Source organism: Passer domesticus, chromosome 3, assembly GCF_036417665.1.
Source record: "Passer domesticus isolate bPasDom1 chromosome 3, bPasDom1.hap1, whole genome shotgun sequence".
NCBI lineage: Eukaryota > Metazoa > Chordata > Aves > Passeriformes > Passeridae > Passer > Passer domesticus.
This window is the reverse complement of record NC_087476.1, coordinates 90,047,198-90,062,072: the sequence shown is the minus strand read 5'-3', so window position 1 is coordinate 90,062,072 and position 14,875 is coordinate 90,047,198. Positions and strand designations below refer to the sequence as shown.

The 14,875-nt window shown below is 44.9% G+C and overlaps 1 protein-coding gene across 14 annotated transcripts in view; it reads left to right on the top strand.

Annotated features, from left to right (window-relative positions):
* Positions 1-14,875, top strand: part of TATDN3 (TatD DNase domain containing 3) — an 18,602-nt gene extending 3,727 nt beyond the window's left edge. The window contains exons 9-11 of one of the 14 annotated variants that reach the window (XM_064414266.1): positions 389-463; positions 12,028-12,137; positions 14,510-14,875. In XM_064414266.1, coding sequence (XP_064270336.1) covers positions 389-463; positions 12,028-12,137; positions 14,510-14,792 — 468 coding nt within the window. In that variant the 3' untranslated portion in view covers positions 14,793-14,875. The other 13 variants (XM_064414265.1, XM_064414264.1, XM_064414271.1 and 10 more) reach the window with 13 other exon arrangements.

Below are 14,875 nucleotides of genomic sequence, written 5' to 3'. Positions count from 1 at the left end.
ACAAACTGGGGTTGAGAGGTAAAGCATAGAGGAGGAAAAGGTACACAAATATTATATGCACAGAAAACAGCAAATTAGAATTGCACTGGCAACTGTATAACTGCAATATACCATACCTGTGATTTAATAAATAACAATGAATTCAGCTTTGAGATAATAGTGCTTTGGATATTTAGAAAACAGGAGAACCCTAATTTGAAGGGACTTCTTGAGCAGCTCCCGGTGTTGTTGCTTCCATACAGAAATTGTTGATAAAATGCAAACAGTGGCACCAAAGTCTTTTGGTGTTGCCTCTAAATGTAGGGAATATCTTCCCTTCATGTTTTTTCCCCCACAGTTTTAAGTGCATAAAGCATTTAATGGCTGTCTTATTTTCTTCAAGAAGCAGAAGCTTGTGAAACAGCTGCCACTGGAAAATATGTGCTTGGAAACTGACTCTCCTGCTCTGGGGCCTGAAAAACAGGTAAATGATGGGAGGGAGGGACTTCTGTGTATTTGTATCCAAACCCACACCTTGTGGAGGTCAGCTACTGGCACAGGATGTGGTTACAAGAGAGGAAAGAGGCTACCAAGGGGACTTACTCCAAGAGGAATCATGTAATTTTTCTGCCCAATGTGCCACAATGTCACTGAAGCTGTGTCAGAAAGTTCTGAATCTGAAACACTTGTGATCTCTAGGGGTCTGTAATTTGGTTGGTTTTGTTTGTTTTTCAGGTGAGAAATGAACCCAAAAATATTTACATTGCTGCTGAATACATTGCCAAAATTAAAGGAATTCCAGTTGGAGAAGTTATAGAAGTGACTACACAGAATGCACTAAAAGTATTCCCTAAACTTAAGCACTTTATTCGGATATAGATCAGAAGCTGAAATATATGATGTTGCAGAAAGTATTATTTATGGTGTAATTAATAAAACCAATGTACATCTTGTGTTAAAGTGGAGTTTTGCAGTAGGAAGTTCAAGAAGCAAGGAGTGTTATATAGCTGGATAGGATGAAAATAGGGAATTTCTCAAAGGCCTTTGGTGTGCACCCTAATAGTCTCTTGAATGTGATAAAGACACATTGTTCCTTTGCATCTCTCCTGTCTCTGAACAAATAGTTCGTAGAGAAGAGCACCATAACATTGTCAGTTTAGTTTCTCAGACTGCTTGCCAGCTGCTCCTAGTGTGGGAGATGGCTACTGTACAGTGCTTGATGTCCCCTTCATTTGTTGTTTCTGCTGACTGGAAGTCACAAGTTGTGGACCCAGTCATGATAAGAAAGCTCCTGTTACAACTGGCAGATTACACATCCCTTTCTGAGCCATTAAAAGAACCCAGCTGGATGGACATTCTCTGTATTCTGTGCTGACTGGACTCTGAAGGGTGCAGAGGCAACATCTTTTCAGAATACAGTTGGAAGAATTATAGCCCTTCTACTCCTCTTCCTTGGCTACTTTAAGATGGATTTTTAAAATGCTTTACTTTTTGAATTGTGTTAAAAGCAAAAAGCCTGGGTTTGGAGTTAGTTCAAGGACTCACTCTTCTGACTGCTCAGTATCAGGAGACACGGGATGTGACAGGGAGACAAACTCAATTTTGTGATATCTTGGAAGTGGTCTCTGTGGCTTCAGTTGTCCAGTGTCCTAAAGCTGAATCTGGTGCTCCCTCACAGCACCTGGGTGCATGTGGGTTTGTGAAATACTGATCAAAACTTCGTTGATTATAAACCAGCAATTGAGTGAGGTGGGTTTTGCATGGCACTCAGCTGTTCTGAGGGCCACTAAGAAAGTGGAGGTTTTCTCTCACTATGGGGAGTTTTACCAGGTCAGTGAAGAAAATACACAAGTATTAACTTAATTCATGACCATTTCATGGGGGGAGAAGGGGCCAAAGCTTGCAGTGTAAGTGATGCTGTCTCCTAAAATTTTGTTTTCCTCCACCTCATCTTCCTCAGTTTCTTAAAATCACATTGCCAGGGTTTTTTTTTTTGGCTGCCTTTATCAGAGCAGCTGTTCTTCCTTTTGACTAGAAGTAGCTTGTTAAGTTTAAACATGTGTTCCTAAACAGTTTTCAGCCTGCAGCAAACAACTAAACTTGCACAATTTGTCTCTACTACAATGTGTATTTAGAGCAGCAAACACCTGGATCTCTGCTGAATGTGTGATCCAGTGGAGAGCTGTTCCTTATCCTGGATCTGCAGGCACCTTTTCCACTGAAGGGGTGAAGGACGGAGTTTGCCTGCAGATGGTGCTAGGGAACAGGTGTGCAATAGTCAGAATATTAGCGTGAGCCACTTAATGAATAATCATGCCACGGGAGATGCTAAACATGTGATAGATAGCAGGCAGCCTTACATGGGCTTCCTGCTGCCTATGTGTTGGGAAGTCTCCCAGTATTGCTTGGAAGTGCAGTTATGTGAGGAGGTGCTCGAGGTAAGAAGTCAGGCAATGTCCAACTGTTTGCAAAGTTTTGAGCTAATTATTTTTCTCTATGGAATCCTTAGCATTGGATGAAAACACAGGTTTTGCAAGAAGTCTCCTCAAAGTCCCTGTCTCTGCGTGGGGGTGGTATTGCTCTGGTTCAGCCTTATCCTTGCAGTAGGATGATTCCTGAGTGTTTGAAACCCTTTTGCTGTGGCAGAAACCTTCAACACACTCCCATCCTTGAGCTCCTGTGTGGGCAGGGCGCTGCTGAGGGTGGGCAGCCCCCCGGGGGCCATGGGGCTCTGGGACCGCCCATGTCCCTGGGCCCTGCAGCAGCAGGCCTGGAGCTGCTTTGGGTGGTGCAGGAGTGTGGCTGAGGCTGGTGAAGGAGGCACAGAGTTGCTTCCCCTGGGCCAGGGAGAGCTGGCATTGCAACAGCGATGGGCAGGGTGAGCCTGGCAGGGGCCCATGGCAAAACAAACCAGCTTTGTCCTCTCCTCAGACCTGCGGTGCCGCAGCTAAGTCATGGAGTAGGTGACCTGGAGTTCCAGAAAAGGAAAACGCAGTGTCACTCCCACCCTGCCTTGGCATCCCTGACACATAACAAGAGTCAGAAGCAGCACTCTTTTTCCGGGGCTGCTGGTTTGGCTGTGCAAGTTGTGCCTCAGTCCGGCAGTCAGTGCTGGGGGTGGGCAGCAGGTGCTGGAAATAAAGTTGTTGCACTGCACAGGAAACTTTTTAAGGTGCTCACTGAGGACTCGTGGTACTGCTGTGCAGTGAGGAGGAAGTATAGTTTCTGAGCTGGAAGCCATTGCTGATCCTTAGCAGTCATTCTGTAACTTTACCTCAAAAGGGGTGTTTAACAGAAGGCTTGGATTTCTGCCTGTATTCCCACAGTGACACCTGGCCTGGAGAGGTTGGGGAAGGCAGGCTGGCTGGGGGGGAGCTGTACACTGTGAAGCCCTGCATCCCCAGAGAGGTTGGCCTTAGCAGCAGCAGTGTGTGTCCTGAACCCTGTTGCAAGCCTCTCAGGCCTGGATAAACCATGCCTTCCCCTAGGTAACACAGGCCAAGGATGTATTGGAGGAAGGAGATGGTGCAACTGTAGTTTTTGGGAAAGTTACTGGTGACCTAAGTTTTCTTTTCAGCCATGCCATCAATCTTGGAGGTCACACACAGGCCAGTGACCTCCGTCTCAGAAAGGGGAATGGCACAGATTGTCTGCAGCAGTGTGGAAAGTGGTAAGTCTCAATTTCCATCATGCCGTCAGCCATCAGCTTTCCTTGGGATGCTACAAGCAGCGGATCTGGTTGCACTTTTCAGGACTCCCCATGTTGTTTTAGCTTGCAGGATATACATGGAGTGATAAAAAACCAAGAAAGAGCTCTATCTGTGCTCACTGAAATAGTCTTTGGAGGGCTCCCAGGGCCTTTCTTCTGAAATTTGTTTTTAGCCATGGATTAACAGGGCCTGAATCTCCTGAACTTTGGGACAAAGTGCTCTGAGTTTTTCCAGGATTTGACATGGGAACAAGTGAGGAGATGGTAATGAAGCCAAGTTGATGAAATGCTGCTTATTCCTGCTATTTATCATGATAAGAGTTCAGACTAAATTGACTAAAGACTTTTAGTGGAGGTGCTTCCAACAGACTCCTATGCAATGCATAGATAGGCTCTTAAGAGGCAAAAGCAAATAAATAAATGGCTGGAAATGTAACTTTCATCACTTATGAAGTTCTGCTTTTGTTTGTTTTTTCATTAATGCAGGCTGGGGTTCAATCCTCTGTTCCCATTACAGAGCAGGAAAGTGAATTTGAGAAAGTCACTGGCTTAGCATAAAGCTTTATTGTTCTCCCCTTTGCTTTCTATATGCAGTACAAAGACACTGCTGAGATCAAAGAAAGGATATGAATTACTATAGCACCCAGTTGTCTCAACATTTTCCTCTTCAGTGGGTGGTTATCCATCTGTTCATTTTTCCTGCTGGGGTTGGCTTTTCTATCAGTGTGAATCTCTTGGGGCATGGGCATGTAAACCCTGACTGCACTGGGTGGTGGCCCCACCATGCAGTGAGTGCCAACTGCCTCCTCCAGGAGCTAGTGGATTTTTGTGCCTTTTGAGCTACTGTAAATGACAAAACAAGGAGAAACCATAGTGAGAATCAAGGTCCTGATGAACCCTGGGGCAGGAGCTGATGCCCATCTCCCCAAATGCTTGGTGCTGTGCTCAGAGAGATGCTGCTTGGTGCAAGCACAGGAGATCAGTGCCTCTACCCTGCTGAGGTCTGCTGATGAAAACAGGCGGGATTCCCTTGAGGAAGCAGAAGTGATGAGGCAGTGGAGTGCCTCTGAGGCATAGCACTGTGGACAAGGAGTCTGGAGGAGCGTATCTGATGTCCTACCAAAGTGGCAGAATCAATACATACAGATTTTGTCTGCAGTGTCTGGGTGAGGTAATAAGCCTTGTACCCTGCAGGTACAAGGCTTATTACCTCATCCTCACCAGGGCAGGTGAGGCGGCTGTGTGGTGTTTGTGGGCAGTGGTTCAGATGAGCCCAGCCTGCCACGGCAGAGCCCTGGCTGTGTTGAGGCTCAGCAAACCTTCAGCTGCCCGTACAAGGGCGAGTACAGCTGCCTGAATGACCACGAAGCAGCAGCAACACGTGGGGGAGCAGAGCCACATCCCCCTGTTCTGGAAGTGCAGAGGGTGAGACATGGAAAAGTGACAGTATGGGCAGTGTGATTGAGGCCCTGCTGCCCCAGATATCACCAGGCAGACATGCTTGGTGTGTGCCTGGGCTGGCTGTTAAAGCCTGCCTGCAGTGCAGGGAGAGCTCTTTGTGCTCCCCACCCTGCTCAGTCCCTCTCTCCGAGCCCGTGATGCTGAGCAGCAGCAGAGCCCTCCCTGTGGCCGTTGTCCTCTCTCCTCTCCATCTGCTGCCAGGTCCCCGTGGCTGCCTGCACTTTCTGTCCCAGGGCCACCCTGGCTGCCAGAGAAGAGCAGCTGACGTGTCCCTGCCTCCTCAGCCCCCCAAAGGCATGCTGACTCCATCATGTGTGTGGTGGGGTTCATCCCATTCGGAGCAGAGCAGATGGGCAGCGCCACAGACCAGTGAGGTGCCCATATGTATTTTGTATTTCTGTGGCAGAGTGTGGACACTGGGTTTAATTTTTTTAGTGTTCCCATATGGACTTTGCATCTGCTCTTTTGCCTGTGCCAGGGCTGTATGCTTTGTCACCCAAGAGTGCAAATGGGTGCTGGGTTCCTTCTGGTGTCCAATCACACCTTAAAGTACATGATGCAACATTGATAGATGTTTCACAAGCAGCACAACCAATAATGCTTTTTTTCCCCAGGGATTTATGATCTCCCCACCACAGTGATCCCAATCTCATACCCATATCCTGTGACCCTCCCATTACAGCCCAGCAATTCCAGTGCTGCATTTCCAGCTCCCAGTGTTTCTCCATGATCTCTGTCATGGTACAACCAGCTCCTCCATGTACCTTCTGGGCTCTGCCTGTCGCAGCACCTTGGCTTTCTTCTGTGTCCCTGTAATCTCCCTGTAATTCCCCATCTCTCTTCCATGGTGCCTCTCCAAGCCTGTTGGATTGTCATTTAGGCAAGACTAGTGTGGGTAGACCATACTTGGATAGCTGCTGGCATCAGACTCAGCAGCTGGATGTGTGACTCCTCTTGGTGGCCTTGAGAGGGAACAGAGTGACACACAAACTCCCACAAACTTTCTAGGGACTTTGTACCTCCAAGACGTTTGTCTCTGCCAGATTTTGTTGACCATTATAAAAAGCCTCTGAATTGTGGATGTGGACTAAGGGTCAGCATGACCATGTTAAGTGAATTCCATAGAAAGGTGTGTGCATGGGATACTGCATTTCCTGGGTGGAATTGGACCTGTTGCTTGGAGCCTCCTAAGTCTGCGCAGTCTATGAGCACTGGTGAACCTGTGAAATGGACCTGGGGTTATCTAGCAGGAAGGTCTGTCTTTGTGAAGTGCACTGCCCGGAGAGGGCAGCTTTGAAGTACTACTTGGCACTGGCTTTATTGTTATAACCATATAGAGAGAGTGTTTTTGTGCTCAGATCGTTTCTGGACGCACAACAAAGGGTGAGGAAGCAAACAAATGGAGGGCTGTGGGAACAAGTAAATGGAGCACCATGTGGGGAGTTCCAATCACAACATCACCAGATAACTTCCCGTTTCTCTAGGGGTCATTATTCCTGCATGGAAAAGTCAGGGTGGAAACTCAGCTCTGTAGGGACCTCTCTGCTGAGTCAAAGCAATGGTAGGTGCACGTGCAGTGGTCTAATGTGGTGTATAATGTGCACAAGCAGATGTCTGCACTGTCCAGAGCAATCCCTCCTGTGCTCCTGGTGAGTGCAGCACATCCACTGACAATCCACGTGTGTGACATTTATCCAAAGATGGCATTTCTTGACCAGAACATGTAGGCTGCTGTTGTTATTCCAAAATGGTTTCTTACACTTCATTTCACCCAGTGTGCAAGAGGCAAATCCACCCACAGAGTCAAGGTGTTTGATTTATTTACGGTTCGGTGCAGAAAGCAAATCCAAAACACAGCCCTGTACCAGGCACTTTGAGGGAAGTTAACTCAACCCCAGCCCAAACCAGCACAATAGCCCAAAATGATGAAGGGCTTGGCTGGAAAGGCCAGCCAAGGGCCAGGAAGATGCTAAATGATTTGTGGGACTGGTCTGGAAGGGTGGTTCAACCCTGGCATTGACAACTGCCTTTCCTCTGGAAAGAACTTGGGACCAGCTGCCAGAGACCTTTTAAAAGGTTTCTCAGCACTTAAAAGATGAGGCTCAATTCAGCCAAATGATGAAGAATGGGGCCTTTCTTTGCTCACTAGCAGAGTTACCTGAACTAACATCCCTCCAACTCCCTTTGAATCTATCTTTTAATTTTGTTCTCAGAGGACTGAGTAATTAGGTTATTTAGAAGCTGTGAGCAATACAGGAGACTAGTAGCCTCTGTCCTGGACAGTCATTTTCATGGTTTGTTTTTCAAGTTGTACCATAATAGAGTTTTGTATTGTGGCTTTGTTTGCCATGGCTCAGCTGGTTTATTACAGGCCGTGGATTCTGTCCTGCTCTTCAAGAAACACAAAGATAAAGCTGATGGCCATTGGTGAGATAATGTGCTCTGATTTCTGCAGAACCACAGGGTGCTTGATTTGGCTATGTGGAAACTGTCTGAAGCTAGCTCATTGGAACCTCTGACTGCTTACATTCCTCTGCATGGATAGGTATGAAATGAGTTAAGATTAAATCCCAAAACTTCATTTTCTTGGCTAAACATTCATGCAGGAGTAAACAAGGGGAGCATATTGATAGATGTCTAAAATGCTGGCTTCCTGCAATGAAGACCTTGTAGGGAAGCTACTTTAATCTGTGCCAGGAGTGTTTTCGCAGCAGTTATCACATTTTCTTGATTTTTATTGGTTAAACGTTACTATATTTCAAGGTTTGTTGTCTTTTGAAGGGTGCTGTCTTCTGCTCTTTTTCTTCTCTGATAAAAGCTTCTGCCACTCTCCTGAGAAAATGAAGCCAGCAAAGGCATTAGATCCCCCCATTTTGAAGTTCATCACATTTCATGAAGTTGTAGATGACTTTTTGTGTGGATTGGGTTGGACATCACTCCATGGATTGTGTCCATGCCTCAGCAATGTGAGGAGCGGCAGAGAGCCCTTGTGCAGCAGCTGGCACAACAAAACAACTGGACCTGCCTGTGGGAGTCAGAACCTTTCAGAGTGTCTCCTTTGTACATGGGACTTTAACTAGGCTCAACACCTGTTTCCTGCACCACAGCTCCACAGGCATCTTCTAAAGAACACTAGTGATTGTTTTGAAGGTTATCTAAGCGTTCAGTGGTTTAAGATTAAAAGATAACCATACTTGTGAGCACTTACGTCTAGGAGCATGGTGTCTGCCAAAAATGAACTAGAAAACTGTTCTTTTCCAGCTGTGCCTCTGATGAGGATGTGGCAGACTTCCTAGTCCTTTCCTCAAGATTCTCCCAAAGGAGACTTCTTTTTATGGTTCTTCATCTTAGAGGCTCAGGGGTGCTGGTTAGTACAGACCCAGTAACATAAGGAATCCCAAAGTACACCTGAAAATTAGTGAAGCAAAGACCAAGGAGTGCACTGTAACTGTGGGGGAAGAGTAGTGAAGGTAGTGAAGCAAAACAGCCACTGCCACAGCATTACCCAGTACAGTGGATTTTTTTTAATTATGGAAGAAAGTATGGTTTTGTAAGGTATTTTTTCTTCCTGTGGACTATTTTAAGCAGATATGTATATGCCAAATTATATTCATCTAATGGGGAAAAAGACATCCTTTCCACTCATTAAAAACCAATATCTTAAAATAAAATGTGACAGCAGATAATAGGACAGAAAAAAGTGCCATGGACCTGGAAGAGAGGCAGCTGAGCAATTGCAAGAGACTTTTCTTGTATTTGGAAGTCCCATTTTGGACCAGGAAGATGCTAAATGAAAAATGTGCCCATTGCCAGTCCTCTGGTGACTGGTAAGTTAATTTGGTGGTCCTTGTCTACCTACCAGTGGGTCAAGGAAATCTCAGCAGCCATTTCACCATATGGAGGGCAGGGTTAACAAATCCAAACTCTGCATTTTTCAGTGCCTCTAGTACTGCTTGAAGTCTTGGAGCATTCTCATCCTGCTGTGAGAAAATTTGATACACAGGGTTTGGGTTGTTCAATTCTGCAGCCTGATCCCAGCTCCCTGGCTTTCATGTGTACACTGTGGATGTTCAGGACATGCTGCTCCATAACTTTGCTGGGACACAATCTGTCATCCTAGAAAAGGTACAAGCTGATTATTATTTTTATTTTATTCTTATATTATTATTATTTTCTTGCTGTTATTTTTCCCCTCTTGCCATTACAAGGCTTGATCAAGTTAATCCTTGCAGAGGTCCTGGAAGTTATTTCAGCAGGGTTGTAATTGGATTGCATGAGCCTTTGCCTTTTGCCCTCTCTTCCAAATATCATTTACCAGTATCTGAATCAGTGTAAAAGGAAAAGTAATACTAGCAGGGATGAGGAATTGGCTGTGGCTGCCATGAAACATATCAATGCCCATGTTTCCCTTTGGAGTGATAATGAGACACTGGGATTTTTTTTTATTTTGGAAAACAAACAAACAAACAACAAGAACAACAACAACAAAAACTCCCAACAATGAGAAGGAGAAGTCACATAGCAGTTTGAAACTAAGCCTCCTACAGGCTGTTGTTTTGAAAAAAACCTGTCCATCTTGAAACTAGAGACACATTTATTTTTCAGTATTCCCCAGATAAAAACAAACATTTCCACACTTCAAAAGGGAAAGCTCAGTATGATATTCTCAGTGAAACAGTTTGGTGTTTGTAAATAAATAACATTTCCCAAACATCTAGGTATCTTCAGTTCCTCAAAAAATACAGCCTCTGCCAAGCCTAGCCCTTGTCAGGGAGCAGTGGGAGCTCCATCTTCACCCCTGTCCATCCCAACATCACCCAGCTCTGTTCTTGTCCCAGGCTCTGGCTGCTCTATCACCCCACTCTGGTCTGAGGAAGGGGAACAAGGCCTTTTGCTTCCAGGACTGACATTTATCCTGGGAGTAGTTGAGCTGGCAGGAGAGTCACCAAGACTGCCAAATCTGCCTGGGTAAAGGGAGGCAATCAGAGCTGTCCCTGTCCCTTCACTTAGGCTGGGAGGAGGGATGCAGGATGGCTCTGAGCATGGTGCTCTGAAGCTGCCAGGCAGCTCATGGCTGTGATGGTCTTTCACCAGCACGTGAAACTGCCCTGTGCCTCTCAGCAGCTCTCTGAGTCTGCCTTCCGGCATCCAACATTACCTTTGTCCTGTGCACAGCTCCCGAGGTTGCTGCACAGCCAGCAGAGAGGAGAGAGCACTCAAAGCACAGTTATTCCCAGGACCCAAGTTATTTCCACTTCATTCCCCTCCTAAGGTTTCTAAAAGCTATGAACTGTTGGTACTGTCTGAGGTCTTAAGGGACACAAATACTCTGTTCACCCTGTGTTTGCAGTTCATTGGAATTGTAGGATTATCTCCAAAGACTTAAACAGTCTGAATGCCATTCTGGCAGAGCTGGGATGTATTTTGCATGTTGCTGTATGGATTGCTGTAGTGAGACTACTTCCCATGGGCCATTCTCTCATGTTTATAGCCCCGGCTGCACTGGTGCAGATAAGAATAAATGGCCTCAAGTTACACCAGGGGAGGTTTAGATTGGATATTAAGAAAAACTTCTTCACTGAAAGGGTTTTTGAGTGCTGGAACAGGCAGCTCAGAGAAGTGCTGGAATCACCATTGCTGGAGGTATTTAAAAGACAGGTAGATATTGCACTAAGGGAATTGGTTTAGTAGTGGACTTGGGCTGTGCTGGGTTAACAGTGGGACTTGATCATCTTAAAGGTCTTTTCCAAAATAAATTCTGTCGTCCTATATTTAAGAGCCACAGGGTACTCACAAGACAGATAAACGATTTTTAGGTGGACACTACAGCTGTTGGGCTGATCCCATATGACTGCTGCTCCAGTGAAACCCACCGATGAATGTATTTGTGGACACCTCAGGGATGTCAGGAGCTGGGTGATGCTGGAGGTGCCAAGTGCCCTCCATTTCCTGTGGTGCCACCAGGAGCTGGGCGTGGTGCTGAGCTGGACAGTGTGCAGGCTGGAGGTGGGAGCAGAAGGCCAAGGTCTCTAAACATCTGGATGAAGCAGATATTGTCACTACATGCTTTGGGGTTGTCCTGGCACAGGAGCTGCCCACTGTCCATTGGTTGATATGGGCACTAAGTTTGTCTCCCCTGACAATAAAAGGGAGGGAATTTTCTGTGAAAGATTGTGGTTTGCAGCTATTCTGAAATAGATTATATCTTGTAGCAGTGATGCAAAAGACTACTGTTCAAAAGGGTCTTTGGAGAGCTCCTGGAGTATTTTCCCAACACAGGAGCTGCCACAAAGAGAGTCCCTGGTGTCTGTCTGTCTGACTTCCTGTTAGAATGATTAACGCTGCTGGAATGTCAATGCATTTGCCATAATGTACTCTCACAGCCAGGGTCCTGGGCAGAAATCTTTTATTGTTACTCAGTCTAAACAAAGAAAAAAAAAATCCTGCTGATTTTTAGTTAAGCTGAGGTCAGCCAGCATCTTCCCCATCTAATGCATGTAGGCCTTTAAAGGCTCTCTTCCTGCTGATAACCTCTTCAGAGACAAATTGGGAACTTCAAGCTATTACTAAATATTTGGTTTTCCTCAACAGTAAAAGTACCAATATTTCTCAAGCCTGGGTGAGCAATCTGTCTCTAAAACACATTTTCATGCCAGGCTCTTAGTGGCTCCAAAATCACATGTCCCTTCCGTTTAATTTTCAAAGGATCTGTGTGCATGAACCAGGCAGGTAAAGTGTAGTGAAGGAGAGCTACACCATGTGTTTTCAAGACCATAATGCTTTTTTTTGTAACTCTGAGACATCCTAGAAGTGAAGATGTTGTTGTTGTTGCTCTGAAAAGTGGTTTCACCAGCTGATTGCTCACCATTCCTATGCAGATGGGCAGGGAGCAGGAGCTCACAGTGGACATCCAGAAGGCTACCCCTGGCTTAGTCACTTGTGGTCCTGCTGCAGCCAACAGAGAAAACTCCCACATTACTGAATTCTCGTAAGTTGAGTTGCTAAGTGGAGTGTGTTTGTGGAATCCTGCCACATCTCCCAGGTGTGCTGTTTGGGGTGGGATGAACTGCAGCCCAGCAGTTCCTCGGGCTGTGAGGGAACACACACACAGATGCATCTGGCTGCATCTGCACAGCTTCTCCAGTCCCTCCTGTTCCACAGCCCTCTGATGGTCCAGGCTGGTGTCACTTGTCAGTTTTTGGTTATCTTTTCAGTAAGGAAATGAACCCAAGACATCAGGACTGCCTGAGAGCACATTGCTGTGCTGGTGTATCAGTGGAGGGAATCTGTGATGTAACACTGAAAATGCCTCCAAGCCTTTCCCCAAATTTAATAACCTTGCAGTGAACGAGTGCTGATCAAAAAGAGAATGTTCATCTAAGACAACCCTTCTACAGGTCATGCATTTTATCAGTTTTGTTTGTTTTTTTTGGTGGGCTTTCTCTTTTCTTACTGTGCATAAAGGATTCAAATGAAAGCTACATTTTTTGTAATATATGAAGAGCCTGTTAATCTTCGAGAATAAGAACCCAATAAATTTTGCAACTATATTTGTTTACATGATTATTTTTTTGTATTAAAAATTTGTTTTGTGTCAGTCGTTTTTCCTCTGCTTCCTTTGCTAGGAAACTCAGGGGAAAATTTCCATTATATATATGAACTTGATAGCTAGTTACAAAAATAAAAGCAGATGGCAGCCAAGCAGAAGTACCAGATGTATATTTCTGCATCTTTTATATGGATCAAGACACTCAGGAACAAAAATTTCTGTTGTTTACAGTAGAGAAGTTAATTACCCATATTTTAAAATTCAGAACTTTTCTCTGTATTTATATATATTCTTGTCAGTACATCAAAAATTGAACCCAGGTCATTGGCAAACATGCAACTGTCACTTTCCCAAACTGGCCTGGGCAGACAACCTCCTGGGGTTAGATTTTCAGGCAAGTGCCCTGGGTTGCAAAAGCTTTTTATTCAGTTGAGGGTTCTGGCTTTATCTTGTGGGCAGACTGGGCAAATGTAGCTGCAATAAGGACTGCATAGGAGGAAAAGGATGTTTATGTTTTCCTCTGTATTCTCTCTGAGCTTTCCACCTAGATCTTTAGGCATGTGACTCTCCAACTACTTTATTGCAAGTCCAACTTATTGAGGTTTGTTTAATATCCAGCTAAAATAGTTCATTTTAGCTCAGTTGGAACTTCAGATCTTTTGTTCTGAAATCCCTTTCTTGAGCTGCTGTGGTTTTCTTTTTTAAACAACTCATCTGGGAGACAAGGACCTGGTGCACTCCTGTCATGTAGGTTTCCTCTGTATGGAGAGATCAGCTTTTGCATTGACAATCATAACCAAGATACAAATGCATTGTAAAATAAAGTCTGTTGGTTTTGGTTTTGTTTTTTTTTTTTCTTGCAGACTGAGATTCATGGTTTGAAACATTAAAACCAGAAGATCTGGAAGTCTTCACTGTGTGTCTGACGTACATAATATTTCTAGGTTTTTTGAGGTTTGGAAGGAGGACATAACTAGGAATTGATATGACTGAGATAACCCAGCTAGGGGTGTCCAAAAGCTAGCCTGAAAGCAACACCCTACACCTGAGTTTCCTGTGTTTTGTGAAATGCCTTGGATTAAATTAAAAAGGCTCCTTCTGAGCTATTTTTGTACAAACATGCAGTAGCTGCAAGGTGAATTTTTTGTTTCAAAATAACTGTGAAGATACACTCTTCTTTCAATGGTACATATGCTAACAGAAGGAAAAAAACACTACTGCAAGTAAGGATTTGGCATTTCTAATTGCTTTTTAACCTTCTCCAGCCCAAAAATGTGTTAAGTCCCTGCCTGACTTCTGGGATTTGGATACAAGATAATAATTTTTGTGGAGTAAATTTGTATCACTTCCCAGTGAATGTTGATACATAAGAGGTATTTTGGCCTTTTCAGAGCATTCAGGAAAATAACTTTGTAAATGCTTGGGTATACATGAGAAATTTCTGGCTCTATCACCAATAGGAGTATTCAGGAGAGCTAATTTTTCATTTAGAGAGTAAATTAAAAACAGATAAAAATTTTAACCCAAACTGTGCTGTAAACCTTGATATCAGTGTTCTGTTTTCAGCTTTATAAACTGTCCATGAAATGCAGAAATCCAGGGACTCACATTTAAAGTGAACTGCTACAATGGATGTTTCTCCTTGAGTAATTTTCCCTTGCTGGGCAACTTTGCCCTTGGCCCTGCTTTTTGAACAAATGGCTATAAATCAGAAGTAATGCCCGTGAAACCTATGAAACAGCAGGATAAATAGATATCAAAGCTTTGCCATCATGTTGTAAATTTAGTTTGCCTTGTCCTTTCATTTTTAGGAAGATGCTTCTGGAGATAAATGCAAACCCACTGGTTGATGTCACTGAGACCAGCGTAGCAAAGATGGATTTGCCTCTGTGCCGATCTAGTGTGAATAAATTTGCTCCTTTCTGGAGGAAGTCTCCTTCTCGGAGCTCGGTGCATCCACGGCCTCTTTCCTTTTCTCGGCAGCTCCCGGGTGTCTCGTTACTGCTTCCGTGCAGGAAGCACATGACACGGAGTGTGCCGGCCATTGGGTGGAGAGGAGGGACAGATGATGCTCTGTGGGCACGGCGGCGGTGAAACCCGAGATGTGCCAGCCATGCTCAGCACGGGATGAGTTTGGGCCGTTCTCTGAGGTTAGCAGCTGGCAGCAGCTGGAAGCA